This window comes from Marmota flaviventris, chromosome 3 (assembly GCF_047511675.1).
Source record: "Marmota flaviventris isolate mMarFla1 chromosome 3, mMarFla1.hap1, whole genome shotgun sequence".
NCBI classification, from domain to species: Eukaryota; Metazoa; Chordata; class Mammalia; order Rodentia; family Sciuridae; genus Marmota; species Marmota flaviventris.
In genome coordinates this window covers 7,348,953-7,369,663 of record NC_092500.1, presented here as the reverse complement: position 1 = coordinate 7,369,663, position 20,711 = coordinate 7,348,953, and the positions used below count along the sequence as shown (strand labels likewise).

At 44.4% G+C, this 20,711-nt stretch overlaps 2 protein-coding genes across 8 annotated transcripts in view; one reads left to right on the top strand and one right to left on the bottom strand.

The window, feature by feature from the left end:
- Positions 1-662, top strand: part of Xrcc6 (X-ray repair cross complementing 6) — a 50,829-nt gene extending 50,167 nt beyond the window's left edge. For all 6 annotated transcript variants that reach the window (XM_071609440.1, XM_027955907.2, XM_027920749.2 and 3 more), the window contains exon 13: positions 270-662. In XM_071609440.1, coding sequence (XP_071465541.1) covers positions 270-466 — 197 coding nt within the window. In that variant the 3' untranslated portion in view covers positions 467-662. The remainder of the gene's footprint in view (positions 1-269) is intronic.
- Positions 663-9,525: 8,863 nt separating this feature from the next.
- Positions 9,526-16,571, bottom strand: Snu13 (small nuclear ribonucleoprotein 13). Of its 2 annotated transcripts, XM_027954179.2 has the most exons (4): positions 16,472-16,571; positions 12,438-12,558; positions 10,376-10,679; positions 9,526-9,891 (listed from the first exon to the last, which is right to left on the bottom strand). In XM_027954179.2, exons 1-3 carry the CDS (start codon positions 16,472-16,474, stop codon positions 10,417-10,419), a joined length of 387 nt encoding a protein of 128 aa, XP_027809980.1. In that variant the 5' UTR covers positions 16,475-16,571; the 3' UTR covers positions 9,526-9,891; positions 10,376-10,416. The 2 variants fall into 2 exon arrangements, with proteins under 2 accessions (XP_027809980.1, XP_027809225.1); XM_027953424.2 differs by lacking the exon at positions 9,526-9,891 and having other exon boundaries at positions 10,309-10,679.
- Positions 16,572-20,711: the final 4,140 nt, after the last annotated feature.

Here is a 20,711-nt window from a genome sequence, read left to right as displayed (position 1 = left end):
GCTCACCCAGAGTGAGTAATTGTTTTAGGTAAACTCGTGATATTCATACTGCTGGAAACTCCCTTCTAGGTATGAGTTACATCTTTTATTATATCTATAAATAAAGGTGTCTTGTCAAGATACCTGTCTTCCCCCATATACTGTAGGTAGGCATCATAGCTTTATGAAAAATGGTTCACTGTAGCCTAAATCCTAAGGGGCCCCATTATGTGCAGCTGGGATGCCACTGGTAGCACATTTAGTTCTTCTCTCCTGACCCTTTTCCCCAGATGATGGAGTTTCTGGAAGTAAAAAGCCCAAAATGGAGGTATCTGAAGAGGAGCTGAAGGCCCACATTGCCAAGGGCACGCTGGGCAAGCTCACAGTGCCCATGCTGAAGGAGGCCTGCAGGGTGCATGGGCTGAAGGGTGGGCTGAAGAAGCAGGAGCTGCTGGCTGCTCTCACTGAGCACTTCCAGAAGGACTGATGCTGACCACACACCCTCCCCGTGGCGAAGTTGCCTGCTTTTGTTCTCACCAAGTTAAAGGTGTTTTTCCTGAGCTGGGAGGAGTTGCCTTGCGGAAGCTGAGGACTTTACATTTGAAACTTGTTGGCACAGAGACCGCATGGCTCTCTCACTTGGCTTGTGCCTTACTCTATGTGAATAAAGAACCTTGACTTTGTACTGTGTACTGCTCTTTGTGTGAAGGAGAAAGGTATGTCTGCCTTGCATCCAGAGAGCACTGGCCATCAGCTCTGAGCTTAATTTTCTCTCCTACTGGGAACACACATCATGATGGAAACAGAAACCAAAAACAGAGGGGATGGGGAAGGATGTCACAGTCCAGGTCATATAAACATAGGTGCTTCAGGAATGACAAGCCTTAGCAAGACTCACTCTCCCAATCCCTGTCCTCCCACTTGTTTTCCTTCAAACATGCAGTATGCTAAGGTCTAAAAATCGGATTTCAGAAGCAATAAGAGTAACATTTTAAATTTTGGTATCATTTGCTTCATGAGTAAATAGCAACTTCCTCAGATTGTGTTCTTCTGAATATGCTATTAAAGTTTGAAGACATAAATTTTCTGTTTTCCTCAGAATTAGTTCCAGTATATGAGAAATTAAGAGTTATTTTTCAGAGGAGCATGGGAAGTTCAAGTTGAGAAGTCTAGTGTTAGGAGAAGAGGGAAATGTCTCTCCCTTTCTATTCTTCCTCCCCATCCCTCTATCTTTCTGGTGACTTTTCTGCTCTCTGATGCTCCTACTTTTGAAGAATTAGCAGGAGGAGTATGTCGGAGGGCTAGTTTCCTGCTATAAAATCTACAGCCTTGGATTATCTGCTCTGAGGTTTGTACATTTTTAAACCTATATTTGGTTTTTGTGTTTGAAAAGAGGTGTCATGGATTGGGGTTGTAGCTCAGTGGTGGAGCGCTTGCCTAGCACATGTGAGGCACTGGGTTTGATCCTCAGCACCACATACAAATAAATAAAATAAAGGTATGGTGTCCATTTACAACTAAAAATATTTTTTAAAAAGAGATATTACATTCTTTTGGCATTTCTTTCCTTGGCAAGTCAGCAAGTCATTGGAGAGGAAAGATTTTTCCAATTAGAAAGTGCTTAGTACCTGCTGATTCTTATTGTTGAGAAATTGGGCCATTCTCGTTAAATGAAGCTTGCTTGGAAGCTCTGGATTCTGGAAAGGGCCAGTCTACAAAGACAGGCATCTGCAAGTGAGAGGGTAAGAAAGTGCCATCATTGCACCCTTGGTTTTCAGCCCTGGGTGTCCTAGGTAGTGAGGACAAACCCTCCAACGCATTCCTGGTTGGCTTTTCTGGGTGCTCCTGAGTGACCTTACTCAAATGTAGCCTCTTTCAAAGAATTCAAGGGACAAAGAACAAACACCAGAGCCCAACTATGTGAATGATGTTAGAAAAACCACCACTCAAGGTCTGTAATAAATAGTAGTTGTAGCCAAGTGTTGTGGTGCACATCTGTAATTCCAGTGGCTTGTGAGACTGAGGCAGGAGGATCTCAAATTCAAAGGCAGCCTCAGAACTTAGCGAAGCCCTAAGCAACTGAGCGAGACCCTGTATCTAAATGAAATATAAAAAAGGGATTGGGGATGTGGCTCAGTGGTTAAGCGCCCTGGGTTCAATCCCTGGTACCAATAAGATAGATAGATTGAAAAAACGAACAAGGCTCGTCGTCGTTGGAGCAAATTCCCTTTTATTGAGGAACAGCTCTGCATATTTATCGAGCCAGGGGTGGTTTGACAGTTGGCATGGGGTGCTTTCTGATTGATGGGTAGGATCAGGTGAGCCAGCAGGGCTAGTCTGATTGGTGGGTAAGGATCATGTGAGCCAGCAGGGCTCACCATTGGACGGCTCTTCTTGGGGGATGGGGAAGTTAGTCTTTGGAGCCGGGTGACTCCCAACATTCCCCCCTCTTTGTTATTAAATGAGAGTGGGTGTCGACTCATTCAGCTGCTTCCTGCTGAAATGGGGTGGTGTGGGAGAAAGAGAGGAGGGAAGTAAGGAGCCCCCACAGGAGGGCAGAGAAGACCGGTATCAACGAAGGTTCCTTGCCACCACAGATCCAATGATGACGTCAGTCCATTTGGCATAGGTCTCAACTGGAGGTACCATCAGTAGCCAGGAGTTGGTAATTCCTGAGGAGAAGCTGGTTAAAAGCTTGATTAGAAATTTTACCCACCTGGGTCTGAATGAACTTTATGATAGAGGGAAGGAACAGGCACAGGGAGTTTTTATAGCCCAAATCTAATCGAATCTCTGGGTCTGCAAGCTGCCTTGTTGGCCCAAGGGGGGTTAAGTGTTCAACCCTGAGGGGGGGTGGTTGGTGGTGGTTGAGTGTTCAGCCTTGAGCAGGGGCTTGGGCGTTTGGGCTTGAAGCAAACAGGGGATATAGAACCAGACAGAGGGTTTGAGAAGCCAGGTCATTCTGCACCTAACTTTGTTTGGCATGACCTGCAGGCTCTGCAGACCAGCCTGTCCTGCACCTAACACCCTCAATTCTGCTCTTCATTCCTAGTCCAATCTAGCTCCCTCCCCTCTCTATTAAGGCTGCTCTTCAAACTTTCTCCTACCTGGGTGTACCAGCTTGATTCTCTCTTTGCCTTTCTCAAAGGTGGCCAAGGGAGGACGGTGGCCCATTGTTACCAAATTTCCCTTTGAGAGCAGTCAGATCTCTCCAGGTTTTATAGATAAATAGATAGAGATAGATAGACAGATAGATAGATAGATAGATAGATAGATAGTAGTTGCAACCTGTTTCTCTGATGATGCCTTCTCTGCCTATTGAGCTCCTCAGGAAGGAGGAAAGTCCACATTCAGATGTAATTGGACTTTTGAAAGCTCACAAGTCAGTAAATCTGTATATTGACTCCATTGCATATATACAATTGACCTTGGGCAATTGATCTAGCACGTCTGAGCCTCCGTTTCTTCGTTTGTACATCCCATTGAAAATCAGAAAATGTAAATGCACGGGGTGCTCACCAAGTACTTCTAGCTTCCACTGCCTCAGGCATGCTTTGATCCACCAGGTGGCGCTGTGAAGACTCCAGGAGCTGCCAGTAGACCTGGCCCACTCCAAAGGTGCAGCCACACCAAGCCACCAGCAGTGATGGCAGCAGCTGGAAAGTAGATTCTGACTCTGTTGGGAGGAAACTCTATCAATCACGCCCACATCTCATATATGTGTGTTTACTCTAGGCCAGATGCAGAGGGAACGTTCAGAATGGCACTCACCAAGATGTTAACTGTGGTGAAGGGACGATTTCACTTTTTAGAGTGTAACCTTCTGTGATATCTTTTTGTCACAGTAAAAGCTAGAAGAGGGCTGGGGTTGTTGCTCAGTGGTAGAATACTTGCCTAGCATGAGTGAAACACTGGGTTCGATCCTCAGCACCACGTAAAATAAATGAATAAAAAAAAAGGTATTGTGTCCAATTACAGCTATTTTTTTAAATAAAATATAAAAGCTAGAAGAAAAGCAAGGCAGGACTATGAGCTCTGGAAGAGATTAGTCATCCACTGCCTCTCCTGTCATCCCGAAATCCTCAAATCCATATGGAGGGAAATGTGCACACCTATACTACACTCAGCATGTTTGAGCCTAAACTGCCACCAGAATGCACTAATCCTCCTTGTAACTTGACTGCATCATATGAAAACAGATCCTAAAGGTATTTATTTTCAGGCACTCTGAGGCACCCTGGAGCATCTCATAACCATTGAGGGATGCTGCCAGCACTTCAGTGTTCATTGTCCTGCCAAATCCCACTCCCTACTACCCCACCCCCCAACTACTAGGGATTGAACCAGGGACACCTTATCACTGAGTTACACACCCAACTTGTCTTATTTGAGATAGGATCTTGCTAAGTTCTGGAGGCTGGCTTCAAACTTGCCATCCTCTTGCCTCAGCCTCCTGAGTAGTTTGGATTATAGGCCAGTGCCACCATGCCTGGCTGCCCTGCCATTTTGACCTAACCATGTTTATTGCCATTTTGACAAGACATCTTCATCCTTTCATCCTCCTCCCCCACTTTATCTATTGCTTTGAAACAAATTACCTCAAAACTTTCAGCTTAAAGCAGCCATAAACATTCTCTTTCACCATTTCTGTGGATGAGGAATGTGGGAGATGATTGGCTGGGTAGTCTTGACTTAAAGTGAGTCATGAGGTGCATTCAAGATATTGACTAAGGCTGCAGTCATCTGAAAGCCTGATAGAGGCTGGAAGGTCCACTTGTAGGGAGGCTGTATTAATCATGTTTATTTTCTGTATTTTTTGTTTTAAGGTCTTGGGTGGGCAAGTTTACAGGCCGAGAGAGAGTGCCCCTCCTAGATTCCTAAAGATGGTTAAAAAGTTACTTGAGAGAATGCCTTTCTTGCAAGCCAACCCCCTCCTTTATCTAGCTTTCACAATCTAGCCATTATATCTCCTGTCCTAAGTCATCCCAGTGAGACAGGGAACAACATGGGGACAGGATGTAGATGCTTTTCTGGGCCTTGGCTCATGGCCTAACAGTCGACCTTGGAAAGTTTGATGTGTGCCACTCTCAGTCGAGGTCAGTTTTGCAGCATTTGTGGTCAGGGTACCCTGTATGTATTCTTTTACATTTTTATTTGCAGTACTGGGAATTGAACCCAGGAACATTCCACCACAGAGCCTATCCCCAGCCCTTGCCAATTAATATTCCCACCCCTGCAAGTAACCACTAAAACCCTTTTGTTCAGGGAGCCAGCCTGACATCTTGTTGGATCTGTGTCTACTTTCCTAAATAGAAGCTCCAGTAAAAGCTTTCCCTGTGGGGCTGGGGATGTGGCTCAAGTGGTAGCGCGCTCGCCTGGCATGAGTTCAGCCCGGGTTCGATCCTCAGCACCACATACAAACAAAGATGTTGTGTCTGCCGAAAACTAAAAAAATAAAATAAAATAAATATTAAAATTCTCTCTCTCCTCTTTCTCTCTCTTAAAAAAAAAGCTTTCCCTGTATGTTTGCTAATCTGACTCAATTTCATTTCCATTGTCACAATACTTTTATTTATTTTTAAGTGGTGCTGAGGATTGAACCCAGGGCCTTGCATATGCTAGGTGAGCACTCTACCACTGAGCCACAACCCCAGCCCCTTCATTTCCATTGTCATTGGGTCAAAAGATCCCTGTTTGGGGCTGGGGATGTGGCTCAGCGGTAGCGCGCTCGCCTGGCATGCTTGCGGCCAGGGTTCGATCCTCAGCACCACATACAAACAAAGATGTTGTGTCCGCCGAGAACTAAAAAAAATAAATATTAAAAAAAAAGAAAAAAGATCCCTGTTTGCAGCATCACCAAGACCCAGGAAGGAACCAGGTAACTGGAGACCACACCTATTGCCCAAAGCCCACACGAATTATTCAGACTAGACAGTCCTAAGCCATTTACTCTGCCTTCCCCAAGGAAATACCAATTCAGGCTGTAGCCTAGGCCACATTCTTGCTTCTCCTGACCAAACTGAGGCTTCCTCTGAGGCTCTGTGGTATATCATGCCCTCTTGGTTAATGTAAATAAATTCTTTTTTTGTGGTACTGGAATTGAAATAAATTCTTCTTTCAATGGCATTGACCTCTCAGTGTTATCATTCAGTCACCTCTGTTCATTAAAATCCCATGGGTACCTGGGCACCATGGTGCATGCTTGAAATCCCAGTGACTAGGGAGGCTGAGACAGGAGGATCATAAGTTTGAAGCCAGCCTCAGCAACCTAGTGAAGCCCTAAGCAACTTGGCAAGATCCTGTCTTAAAATAAAAAGGGTTGGAGAGTGACTCAGTGGTTAAGGATCCCTGGTTCAATTCCCCAGTACCCAATAAATAAATAATCCCACAGGTACAAATGAGAGAGGTTGATTCCCATGGCTGGTTGACTATAGCATTTCAGACCTCTCCACAGCTGCTTTAAAGTCTTCACAACAAAGCTCATTCCCCTCAGAGCTGGTGATCTGAAGAGAAGACAGAAGCTACAGTGTTTTCTATTCTTTTTTCACAGGTCTGTAGCCCCTGGAACTCCAAGATTGAGGCAGAATTGCTTGAGACCCATACCTTTTTTTTTTTTTTTTTTCATTTTGAGACACGGTCTAAGTTGCCCAGGCTGTTCTTAAACTTGCAGTGGTCCTCCCTTAGCCACTTGAATAGCTGGAACTATAGGTATATAGCTCTACACTCAGTTTCAGTGTCTCTTGTGAAGCCTAGAAGTCACATGTCACTTCTGTCACACTCTGTTATTCAGACCAACTCTGAGTTAGTGCAGGAAACTATACAGGAGCATAAATCCCACCCACCACCATCACCACCACCCCCACAGGGAGCCATCGGAAGCTGGCTGCCCCAGTGCCTAGAAGAGAGTATTTATTTGCTACTCAAAATGTTTTTCCTTCATTCACAAGAGAATATGCAATTGACTACCCTTCTCCCCTCTACCCACCTTCCACCCAGAAGTTTTTCAAAATGTAACCCACTTGGCACTGCAAAAAGGGTCAGGGTATACAAAGTCCTCAGAGCAAATTTCTCTCTCTCCCTCTCCCATCCATGTTTAAGACCAAAGATAATGACAATGCATTCTTCAGTACTTAATGCTATAAATGAAAAATCTCTTTAGGTCTATTGTAAATGTAAAAATATTGCTTAATTGCAGGTCCTCAGGAAGCTTTTCAATTATAAGTTTCTTTTTTCCATATTTATTTTTTTTTAGTTCTCGGCAGACACAACATCTTTGTTTGTATGTGGTGCTGAGGATCGGCTGAGGATCGAACCCGGGCCGCACGCATGCCAGGCGAGTGCGCTACCGCTTGAGCCACAACCCCAGCCCAATTATAAGTTTCTAACCAGCAATGTTTTGAGTCAGAGGATCCTTAGAGATTTGATGGGAGCCAAGGATTCTCTCTCCAAAAGAAAATGCTTATTCATGGCTGGGGATGTGGCTCAAGCGGTAGCGCGCTTGCCTGGCATGCGTGGGACACTGGGCTCGATCCTCAGCACCACATAAAAATAAAAAAATAAAGATGTTGTGTCCACCGAAAACTAAAAAATAAATATTAAAAAAAAGAGAAAATGTTTATACACAAAAATTTGCAACCACCTTCATAGATGGTTGGTTAGGAATGGATAGATTTCCTCCCTGCCAACACATCCAGGCTTTAGTGCCTCTGTGCTGCAGGTGCTAGGACCTTGCACATTCATATCTAATGAGGACAATGATCAGAAAATGTCAGTCACTGGATTGATTTTTTTTTTTTTTTTTGGTAGTTGGAGATGAACAGCATGCCTTTATTTGTTTATTTTTATGTGGTGCTAAGGACGGAACCCAGTGCTTCACATATGCTAGGCAAGCACTCTGCCACTGAGCTACAGCCCCAGCCCAAGTTCAAGTTTTAAAGTTTAAAAAGTTTAAAAGTTTAGGTTTTAAAAATGTTACAGAGCTGGGAGAAAAGGAAACAAAGTTAGAATGAGAGAGCCAGTGTAGTAAAGGGATATCAAGTGCAAAAGAGTGGGGGCTGGGGATGTGGCTCAAGCAGTAGTGCGCTCGCCTGGCATGCGTGCGGCCCGGGTTTGATCCTCAGCACCACATACAAAGATGTTGTGCCCGCCGAAAACTAAAAAATTAATATTAAAAAATTCTCTCTTTAAAAAAAAAAGTGCAAAAGAGTGGCAAACAGATTCAGAATATTCAGTAAACAAAATATAGAACACTGAGCAAAGTTGGAACTTCTAGGAGAGGCAGACACAGTGGAGGCCTGCAGAAGCAGGGGAGAACCCTGGGAGGTTTTTTCTGGAGACCTCTGGGAGAGGCAGACACAGGACAGGCAGTGGAGGTCTGCAGAAGCAGGGGAGAAACCCTGGGAGGATTTTTCTGGAGGCAATCAGATTGGTACCCTGCCCTGTAAAGGCATGCAGTGCAGCAGTGGGGACTGAGCCAAAACTATCAAATAGACTGAACAAAAGGGCTGAGGATCTCAGGAGCCCCTGCCTGCCCCTTCCTTAGGGTTCTTACGAATAGGCCCTAATTTTCATTTAGATGGAGTTTGGTTTTTCTTTTCTGGTGCTGGGTATTAAACCCAGGGCTTAAGCACATGCTTAAGCAAGTGCTCTACCATGGAGCTACATCTCAGCCCCTAAGTGCATTTCTTGAGCTCCTCTCTCCCAATTCTTTGGATTATGCTAAACATACATAACAAAAGCAAATACAAAAGTAAACACTACCTGAAACTTCATCCACAAATGAATGTAAAACTTCATCAGGAGTGGTGATGATGCAAATGAGGAGAGAAATGATTAGTCCAGTAGGCACAGAATAGGTCCCCTTACCTCAATGGGCTTCCTGCTAAAGTGGGATTGGCCCAACACAGCCAAGAGAAAACTATCATTAATTTGACCACTGTGGTATCCAGTTGTTCGAATATGGGAAGAAAATTTCTTTATTCTGAGTTATTTGTATTTACACTCAGATAAAAAGTACTAGATAGGTGAGGTGGCAGTAGCTTCAGTCACCAATACCAATGCTGCATGTGCCTAACTCTGCAATAATGATTCCTGACAATAATGTCTGAAAATGTTTTTTGGTCGGGGGCAGCAGTGGGTTGCTACTGCCCCCTAAATGGGTAGGGGCTGGGGATGCTGCTAAATATCTCAGAACACTGAGTATCCCTTGCAAATTAACCAGGCTAAATGTCATGAGGATGAGTGTTTTCTACAGTGATAGCAACTCAGATGACTTGAGTCTCTATGAGAAGACATTTTGAACTGCTAAACCAAAAACTATCTTGCAGGAAATGATGGCTTTTAGCCTTTTGGTCAAAAAGTCAAAGCTATAACTTGCTGGGGTAAAGCATGTTTAGCATGCACAAAGCTCAGGGTTTAATCCTAGCACTGAGGAAGGTGGTGGGGGGCGAGGGGAAGCAGCAGCTATAACCATTCTAGTAATGCTAAGCATTTCTTCATTTAAATATTAGCTGGATAATACCTACTAATAATCAGGCACTGTCACACTTTCTTTAAAATGGAATATGAATATATGTTTTTTATTAGTATGCTCAAGAATGAACACTCTGGGACAAAGAATATCTGACCATGTTGTGGCAGGAAATGGGTGAGGGCTCCAGAGCTGGTGCTAAGTGGCCACTGAAGAAATTCCATTCAAAGAGGATGCTTCCTGGATCCCATCATCTCTCTGTAGCTTCCAGCCAGGTCTCCATGATTTCCCCAGAATCCCTCATTCCAGCACCAGATGACACTTTTTCCCTTGCCACTCCTGACTCTTCCGAGATCCAGGTCGATTGTCCCCCATGCCCGCTCACCCATGTTGTCTTTGGAATCCTGCAGCTATGCTGCTGCTCTGTCACCCTCAGGGTGTAGCTGGGGCAAGAATTTAACATCACATTACCAAAAGCACACGGGACATAAGCCCAGCAACTTCAAAGAACACCTGCTTCCTCCCAAAATGACACATAATCTTGAGGGGAGAGTAGGTGAGAGAAGGACATCATGATAACATGTACAGAGAGTCTGTATGCCAGGCACAAGGGATCTTAAGTCAGAGTGGCCAGGGTCCATTCTCATCCCATCCTGCACACTTGGGAGCGAGTGGATGAAAGCTGCAACAGATGCCTCTCCTGGCTCAGGCAAGTTGCTACTGGCTCTTCCTGCCTTAGGTGCCACAATTCTGCTATCTGTTTTGGGTACTGGCTCATTTTTCAAAAGGGAAAGTAAAAGAACGGCTGAGGGTAGAAGGGGAGATGTGAAACAAAACAATACAAAAATCCAGAAAACAGATTTAGTACAATACTTTATAATAGAAAGCCGCTGACTACATGCTAAGACAGACAATATGATACACAACCTGGGTTGGTGGGGAGAGCAGGGCAGAGGCCGGCCACAGGTTTAGACTAAGAGCCTTTCAATAGACTGCTGAATGGACTGGATCTGCTGCTTCAGTTGAGAGCCTTCTTTGATGGTGACAGAACAGGCAATGACAGGCCTGGAAACCCCACAAGCCCGCCCTAGGGCCTGCTTGGAACGCACAAACACATAGGGCACATTCTTGTCTTCACATAGCAGTGGGAGGTGCAGGATGATCTCCAGAGGTTCAGCATCTGCAGCCATCACAATGAACTCAGAGATGCCTCTGTTGAGAGTTTTGGTGGCTGTGGAGACAAACAGGCCAATAGGTGACAGGGGGCTTGAGCAAGGCAGACCCAACAATTTCCCACAAAACCTCACCAATACAAAGCAGAGCGGTCGAGTACTTCTATTGTGTGTGTGTTTGCACTGGGAATTGAACCCAGGGACGCTTAACCACTGAGCCACATCCCTAGGCTTTTTAAAAATTTTATTTTCTTAACTTAGGACCTCACTAAGTTACTGAGGTTGGTTTTGAACTTGCAATCCTCCTGCCTCAGCCTCCTGAGTTTCTGGGATTATGAGAATTCACCACCATGGCTAGAGTGTAAAGCTTCTATCTGCCACCAAGGTTTCAGTTCTGTATTCAAATTTTACCTCAGGAAAACCTCCCCTAAATATTCCATCTGAAGAGACATTTTCCCCAACTCTACTTTATCTTTAGCTCTAAGGCAGGGACTTGGTTTTGATCACCATTGCACCGTCAGCATACAGACATGTGCCTGACACACGGCAATTAGATATAGGAAGAATGAATAGTTGAAACAAGGCAGAAGACAAGGAAATTGTTGCCCTTCCCTTTCTGAACCCTAGTAAGCACATTCTGAACCCAGCATCTCATTCAAGGACCCTCCCACCCAGCGTCCTGGCACCTCTGGGTCTAGCACCATGCAAGGTATGGCAGGGCAGGAGAAGTCAAGATGGTCCTGTCTGAATCCTCATTTACACATGGAGCAAGAACTCATGCCCCAATACCAGGCCAAAAGCAGGGCTGAAAAGAGTACCATGTCCACAGAGACACATGAATGGCTTGCTTTGTCTTTGTTTAGCAACACAGGTGAGTGAGCTCATAGTCATCCTGAATCTCAAACACAGGCCCAAATGCCTGTTGTCTCAGAATCTTTGGAGACAAAAGGACTCTCCCCAAGTAAACCACTTGCCATCAGACACTGAAAAGCATTAATATCCCTTTCCTTTTGATGGCTCTGGAGAGAGTACAAAGTTAATACAAATGGTTCTGCACAAGTAGACAAACAAATAAGATGCTTTATATATTAAGGGAGAAGGAAGGAGCGAGGTGTGGTGGTACACACCTGTTATCCCAGCTACTTGGGAGGCCAAGTCAGAAAGATTGTAGTGGAGGCCAGCCTGGGCTACTTAGCAAGTTTCAAAATGAAAAATAAAAGAGATAGAGGGACTGGGGTTGTGGCTCAGTGGTATAGCACTTGCCTAGCATGTGTGAGGCACTGGGTTCAATTCTCAGCACTGCATATAAATAAATAAAGATCCACCAACAATAAAAATATTGAGAGAGAGAGAAAGAATATGAATATGTAGCACAGTGGTAGAGAGCTTTCTCATCATGCATGAAGCCCTGGGCTCAATTCCCAGTATCATTAAAAAAAAAAAAAAAAAAAAAAAGGTGAGAGAAAGAGAATGTGGCAAATTAACAAGGATGAGTCTAAAAATATTCTAAGCATATTAGCCTTTTTTATCTAGTCAAAATGCTGCTGCTCTCAAACCTTCCTATACCCAATCAAGAATATCCAGGGCATGGCAGTTCATGCCTATAGTCCCAGCTACTTGGGAGGCTAAGGAGAATGCTCAGTGCTAAGGCCCAGGAGTTTGGGGCCAGTGCTGGCAACATAGCAAGACTTGGTCTCAGAAGGGGGAAAAAAGAAAAGAAAAATTCTGGCCCTCCTTACAAATCAGAAATCTAGACCAGAGACCCCAGGAGACAGGTGCTGTCATCATTCCCCCAGCAGCACCCTGCAGTACCTTACCCTCATTGGCTCCTTTCCGAAGTTGCTTGTAGTTACATGACTGCTGAACAAGGTCCAACAGTTTCTTGGTGAGGTGGGCATCTGCAAGGGGATAAGCCTTTGGATTTACATCAGCCTCAGTCTGCAGGGGGAAATATCAGTCAGAAAATACTAATCAATTGAGTGACACAGGTGGTCAGTGTGCTTCCTATTCCCCCACCCACCCACACACTTTTTTTAATATTTATTTTTTAGTTGGACACAATACCTTTATTTATTTATTTATTTGTGGTGCTGAGGATCGAACCCAGGGCCTTGCACATGGTAGGTGAACACTCTACTGCTGAGCCACAACCCCAGCCTACACACACACTTAATGTATTAACACTAGCCTGCCCACTCTCAGCTTAGAAAAACTAAAATATACTATTAAAGGCTAAAAGGGAAGGCAAGCAATTATATAGCCCAATAATGTATATTAAAACTTATATACTTTTATTTGCTTTTCTTTAGCCTAATGCCTGGTAATATTAGAGCAAATGGGTTATAAAAGGTCTCCTATGGTTCACCAGCCACTTGAGTTTCATGGGATAATCTTTAAATTAGGATTTCCATATCCACACTCCAAATTTACTGAATCAAAATTAAGATATAATTTACAGTAAACATAGCATAAACTTCTCTCTCCATTCCCCAAGTCCACCTGAAAATCTCAATTCAGTCCATAGCAAGTGGTTCCTAGTAATAACTACACTTCCTTGCTTATTCTACCCTATAATACACACAAATGGTTTATTCAAAAGTTACTTCAATTCATTTTCTCTTTGGGGTTATCAATTTGATATACAATTGACTGTACTGTTTGCTTTTTTTTTGGTACCGGGGATTGAACTCAGAGGCACTCCTACTGTATCACATCCCCAGCCCTGTTTTGTATTTTCTTTAGAAACAGGATCTGAGCTGTTTAGTGCCTTGCTTTTGCTGAGGCTGGCTTTGAACTCAAGATCCTTCTGCCTCAGGCTCCCAAGCAGCTGGGAGTATAGGTGTGTGCCATTGTGCCCACTGGATCCCCACCCCCCACCCCACCCCCCGCGGGTGCTAGGAGTTGAACCTAGGGCTTCAGCCATGCTGGACAAGCACTCTACCACTGAGCCACATCCCCAGCTTAGTTACTGTTTTTTTTGTATTTACCATACTATACATTTTAGTGTTGAGTGTACACCTACTTATAAGAAAATGTTTACCATAAAACAGGATGCCCTGTTATGCAAGCAGCATCCTTTGTAAATCTCTAGTTTACTGAATCTCCTCTTGCATCAAGAGGCCACAAAGGCGACTGACCTATTAACATCTAGATCTGTGTACACATCATGATGTTCACATAACCACAAAATCGGCTAACAACACAATTTTCAGAACATACACTGAAGCCAGAATTAGACAGTGAGTATAGTAAATCTAGCCAGGTCAGATCAAGGAGGCCAATTTTGAGTCCTACAAGTTGGAGACTGTCCCCTGAGGGATTGAAATGTTAATTCCTTCAGAGCCCTTCCTCTACCCTCATCAAGAATCTCCCCCTGGGCTGGGGATGTGGCTCAAGCGGTAGCGCGCTCGCCTGGCATGCTTGCGGCCCGGGTTCGATACTCAGCACCACATACCAACAAAGATGTTGTGTCCGCCGAGAACTAAAAATAAATAAATAAATATTAAAAAAAAAAAAAAAGAATCTCCCCCAGCTCCAACCTGTTGCCAAGGTAACCTGTCCCAGGAATTGTGTCTCCATACAGGGAACTATAAGGTTGATAATGTGTCCTGGGCTGCTCCATACTGCCCTTTCCCCTTCAGCCCACCCGTTTCCCACCTTTTGGCCATCCCACCAAGCATTCCTGGGTCTAGTCACATATGCAGGCAGGAGAAAGATACGGGGAAGAGGGCAGGAAAACAGAGGAAGCCTAGGACACATAAAAAGGGCAGAACACCTGGGAATGCCAGGATACCAGCTATGGCTCCCTTCTCCCTCCTGGGAGAAGTCTATGTTACTCCTTTTAAAATAAAACTTACTTTATATGCTTTCCTCTGCATGCTTCTTTAATGTTCAAACTTCAACATTTGAGGGAGCAGACACCCGGGTGATGTCATTACCTGTCCTTTAACGATGCATGACTGCACTAACTCCATAACAACCATTAGGGCAAGTGCTTAAGCAGCAGTACCACACTTGATTTCAACATCTTCACTGTGAGGATGGCCTTAGGCCTGAGCCTAAGCAACTCCATTTTAAAAACTCCCAGTTTGAAACCTGCAAGTCTCACCAGGTAAGCCCTCCAGTATGGTCCTCAGGCATAAACAAGTCACTTCCCCCTGCCTTGATAAGCTCAGAGTGAAGCCTCTGGCAGGCTGTCCTCACGTATAAGAGGAAAAGGTGAAAAGATCAGGGTGGGACCACCAGACCAGATGTTTTTAACCCCAGGGTAAATGATGTCACTGAGAAATCCAGTGGTAGCTGATAAGGATTGAAAGGGGGATCAAAAGGCCCAAAATTTGGTATAAATAATAGAGCAAATGAACAGGGATTCAGCCAGCTGACACTGATGCCCACAAGCCTGAACCTCTGCATCGTTCTCACTGCTCTCAAACTCTACAGCCACATCTTGACCCTGATGGAGTGGCATCTTCTCCCTGGCTCCTCTCCTCAACTGGCTGTCAGCTCCACCCCAGGAGAAGCCTGCCTTGGTTCCTAATCTGATCACCAAGGTCTGAGTGACTGTGTACCTGCTTTACTTAAAGCCTAAGGCTTGAGACTTTTGACCTGACACTTGAACTTAACATGCAGAGGCAATGTCTGTCATTAACCTGTCATGATTGTGTTGGCAATGCTTAGAATTAATTAATCTTGTTTGCTGTGAATTAATTAATCTAGAGTTGTTTGCTGCAAATTGATTATGTCTATTGCAGTGCCTAGCATTAAGAATTGTTGTTTTTCTTGATTAAGAACTTATAGAATGAAATTGTATAGAATGACTTGACTAAAGCATTGGAAAGGGCAGAAGCACATGGACATTCTATATTGCTCCCCCTGGACTGTATAAGTTGCATCTTTTGCCCAGCGCTACACTCATGCACTGTTATGTTCATTTTATGGCCAAGAGAAAATACAACAAAGTTCAACCTGAAACCAGGAGCTTCCAAAACTTTTCACTGAACTGTGTTAAGACGGGTACTGGTTTAGAAGCTTCAAGTTCTAGACTCTGCCATATACTGGCTTTACGTAGCGCAGGGTGGGAGCAAAAAACAAAAGGTAATTCCAAAGGGGTCCAAACTTGGTAGGATTAAAACCTTACTATAAAATATAAGTTCTTTGCAAAAGTCTTCCCTTCTTACCAAGAGCCAACCCAAAGTAACTCCATCATGACACAAGAATTGGAACTCTCGCTAGATGACTACAAGTTGGAGACAAATGTTAACTGCCGCATGTGGTGCTACCAAGCACCACCTTGGATTTCTGAGACCACGGTCTCGCAAGAAGAGCTATTCCTGTGCTCCAGACCACTCCACATTCCCCAAGGCCAGCAAACGCTCCCTGGCACGTGCTGAATCGCCACTAGGTGCAGACCCACGGAGAGCTCCCCCTCCTGAATACCAGCAACAGGAACAGGGTGGGACAGGTGAGGCTGATCCGAATTCAGGGTTCCACATCACCCTCGCAAAGGTAAATAAACAAAAAGTAAGGGAAACGAAAGAATCATCAATTTTCCACCATATCGCCCACGTGGGCTGATCTCTCCCCCAGGCAGGGCCAGGCCCTCTCCTCTGATCACCGCAGGCCTTCGGCCACGCAAAAAGACTAATGCAATGGCCCGGCTCCTGCGGTTTCCCGAGTTGGGACCTGGGGCCGACTGTTGGGACCCCGCGGCGGCCAGCGCTCCAACTCCGGGCCGGGCAGCCGGCGACTGGCGGCTGAGGCCGCGCTCGTCCTACGCCTCCATGGGACGGCGAGTGACCCCGAAGCCCGCGAACCCCGCTTCCGGGTCCCGAGGCCCGGCTCAAGCACTCACCATGGCTGCGGTCACGTTGGCTCGCCACTCTCCAACAGCAGCCGAAGTCGGCGGAGTCGGAAAGCCGCACGGACGGAGGAGCGGAAATGGCCGCGCGCGCGGCAGGAAGCGGAAGTGATGTCACTACGACTGGCGGACCTCGCCGCTAAAAGGCCCCTTGGTGAAAACCGCGCGTGTCTGGGAAAGGGGTTATGTTTTGCTGTCTTTATTAGCGGTCTACTATAAATGTTGATAGAAACTGAATCAGATATTCAGAAAGTAGCGCGCGAGACGAAGGGTTTCAGTGATGTCATCATCCTATCGCCAGTTCATTTTACTTTTTTGGTGCTGGGCATTGAACCCAGGTGCGCTTCATTTATTTAAAAAAAAAAAATTTAAAAACTATATAGTTTTAATTGTGGATGGATACAATACCTTTATTTTATTTATTTGTTTTTATGTGGTGCTGAGGATCGAATCCAGTGCCTCACGCATTCTAGGCAAGCGCTCCACCACTGAGTTACAACCACAGCATCTATTTTATTTTTTTTTATTTTATTTTGAGACAAGGTCTCACAAAATGGCTTAGGAACTCGTTGAGTTGCCCAGGCTGGCCTCGAACTTGCCTCCTGCTTCAGCCTTCTGGGTCGCTGGGATTACAGGCGAGGTCAAAGCATGTCTGTGGCATGCCACCATGCCCATCTTGCCAGTACATTTTTTTAAAAATATTTTTTTAGTTGAAAGATGGACACACCTTTATTTTATTTGCTTATTTTTATGTGGTGCCAGGGAACGAATCCAGTGCCCACAACCCCAGCCCCGCCAGTACATTTTTTTTTATTGCATTCCTATTTTTTTAAATTTAATTTTTTTTTAGTTATAGATGGACACAATGTCTTTATTTTGTTTTTATTTATTTTTATGTGATGCTGCTGATGGAACCCAGGGCCCCAAATTTGCAAGGCAAGCGCTTTACCACTGAGCCACAACCCCAGCTCCATTCCTATTCTTTTAAAAGCATCCTTCCCACTACTCTACACTGGGGAGGGAAGATAATTATAGATAATCCTAAATATTATCTTCATCTTCAGATGTCCCTTGTGAACGTTTATGGTGAGGAATGGAGTTAGAATCAGGAAGAAAAGCAAGTTTGGGGTTGGTGGGTAAGGGTTGCATTACTGTCAGGTTCTTTGTAGTTATTTGCTGACCTGACTTGGACTTTCCTTCTGGTTAGCATCTTGCTCTGTGCTCCGTGGAGATCCAGATCTCTATTAATACAGGCAGGTCCTCCTTGATGTTTATGGTCCATACTCATCTCTCTCCAACCTGCCTCCACAGGTCTTGGAATCATTGGGAACTAGTCAAAACTAGACTAATTGGGACTAATTCCAGTTAATTCCTTTGGAAATGTAGGAGTTGAGAACTGGCAAGACCCTTAGAAATCATGCAACACAACATCTTTACAGATAGGAAAACTGAGGTTCAGGAAAGGAAGCTTGCCTATGGTCACAGAGTGAGTCAATGGCAGAACCAAAACTGGACCCTGGGATTTTTGACACTCTCCTGGTTTATTTCCACCACATCTTGTTGCTCTACCTGAGATATTTTGAGGAACAGGACTATGGGAAGAGCTTGAGCTGTGTCCAAGTTTAAAGTTTGATTACATCAGAGATCCCTCATCAAACTTTACCTCTTGAAAATCTGATGTGACTTGTCAAAGAAAAAAAAAATCTAAAAATTAAGTAATGTCCATCGAGGGCTCCAGTAAAGAGTAGAACCTGTGATGCAGACTCTGCTCCTTGCTTTTGTTGGATCCTGGGTTTTTTGTTTTTTGAGGGTTTTTTTGGCTCCATATTATTTGGACCTATTGTTGAGAAATGAAACATTATCCAATTTTCAGTCATAAATATGTTCTTATTGTTTGCTTCCTAGATGTCCTTTTAAACAATTTATGATTACTATTTGATCTACCTGACATCTTGAACTGTCATGTCCCAGATCTTCCTAGTAGTGACTGATAGGGATATTTTTATGATCATGGGTAATGAGAAAGTACATGTTACTTAATTGTCTAATGAATTTTGCTTCACAACTATGTAATTTCTCAACCTCCATGTTTTCTCAGAACCATCTCATCCTTCTTATCTTGCTGTTGTTTCCCTAGCTAGTAAATTAATAAATGCTGATATGATCTCAGGATTAATTTATTTTAGAAATTTACATCACCAGTGTGCTGAAAACACTAGATGTGCCAGGTGCAATGGTGCACACTTGTATTCTCAGTGACTCGGAAGGCTGAGGCAGGAGGATCACAAGTTTAAGACCAAACTCACCAATTTAACAAAACCTTGTTTCAAAATAAAAAATAAAAATGGCTGGGGACAGCCAGGCACAGTGGCACATGCCTGTAATCCCAGCAACTTCAGAGGTGGATGCAGAAGGATCTCAAGTTTGAGGCCAGCCTCGGCAACTTAGTAAGACCCTCAGCAGCTTAGCAAGACCCTGTCTCAAAATTAAAAAAGGGCTGGGGATATAGCTCAGTGGTAGAGTGCCTCTGAGTTGAATCCTTGGTACAAACAAAACAAAACAAAAAACAGAAACAAAAATACCCCAAATGCTTGACGTACCCCTCTAGGCCCCTTTCCACGAGTATTTTCCCAGGCCTTCATGTTACATCTCCACCCACCGTCTTTTGCTGTTCTGAGTACAGCAATTTTTTTTTTTCCAACCCCATCAGTCACCCTCTGTTGGGACTGTGCCATGATCTGAAAATGATTTGATTGTCCCCCTCCCCATCAACTCATACAGAAGTTTAATCCCTGATGTTATATATTAATAGTATTAAGAGTATGGAACTTTATCCACTTTGGTGTTTAGAGGTGGAGCCTTTGGGAAGTGATTAGGATTAGATAAAGCCATTAGGGTGGAGCCCCCATATTAAATCCTGATGGATTTTTAAGGCAGGGGAGGGAAGGAGGGGAAAGGTAGAGAGGGGAAAAGGAGGAGGGAAGGAGGGAAACAGACTATGTATACATATGTGTGCTCCCTGCCTCATGCCATGTGATGCTCTGTGCCACCTTGGGACTCTGCCAGAAAGAAGGCCATCACTAGATAAGGCCTTTTGACTTTGCACTCCAGAACCATGAGCCAAAATAAATCTTTTTTGTTTGTAAAGTAGCCTGCCTCAGGTATTTCATTATAGTAACATAAAACATATTAATATAGCTAGGCATGCAGCATTCCTGTAATCTGAGCAATTTGGGAGGCTGAGGTAGGATTGCAAGTTTAAGGACAATCTAGCAAGACCTTGTCTCAAAATAAAAAATAAATGGTCTGGAGATTGGTGATGTAGCTCAGGAGTTCAATCTCCAGTACTACTACTTACTACTACAAACAAACAAACAAACAAAACCCAACAGACAAAAATAGAGTGATTTGTTCCACTGTGCTGCTTGCTGAGCTAAGTCCTGTTTAACACCTCTCATTGAAATCTCCTTAATCACCCTGACTAGGTAATTGCCCCTACTATATAGGAGCCATAGTTACCTCCATTTGATCTTTGTAGTACTTGTTGGCTTTACTTTCTTCAGTGTCTATCTTCCCAATCACAACAAGAACTCCAGGAGAACAGAACCTGCAGCTGCCTTGGGCCTTTTGGAAACTGTGGGACTCTCAATAAGATGGTGTTAGAAAGCATTTATTATAGATGTAGGCTCGTATTGGGTGCTTTTGGGGAGGGTTCAAGGAAGTTGGATTTGCTCTAGATCAGATATGTCAGAAAGTATGGGTTTTTCTTTCTTTCTTTTTTTCTTTTTTGGTACTGGGGATTGTGGGGATTGAACTCGAGGGCATTCAACCACTGAGCCTCTTCCCCAGCCCTATTTTGTGTTTTATTTAGAGATAGGGTCTCACTGAGTAGCTCGAGGGCCTTGCTAAGTTGCTGAGGCTGGCGGTGAACTTGCATTCCTCATGCCTCAACCTCTGAGTCACTGGGATAACAGGTGTGCGCCACTGTGCCTGGCAATTTTTTTTACTTCTTTTCATTCCTTTTGAGCACTTATCCAGCACTGTTCTTAACCTATATCCTAGGCATGCAAGCTCAGAGCAGTGACTGGAGCTGAGGCTGGGCATCCTTTGTGAGGTGGCCTTAGTGACAGAGGTGCTACGAAGCAGAGGCTGCCCCACCCCAAATTGACTGGGTCAGCCACACCAGCCTTGCCCTCCAGCTCCCTGACACCATCTGCCGAACCTAAGCACTGTC

Excerpts from the sequence above, each read along its gene's own strand:
- Snu13 (XM_027954179.2), bottom strand. Across the intron at positions 10,680-12,437 it reads TCGGAAAGGAGCCAATGAGG|CCACCAAAACTCTCAACAGA; the intron begins GTAAGGTACTGC and ends TTGTCTCCACAG.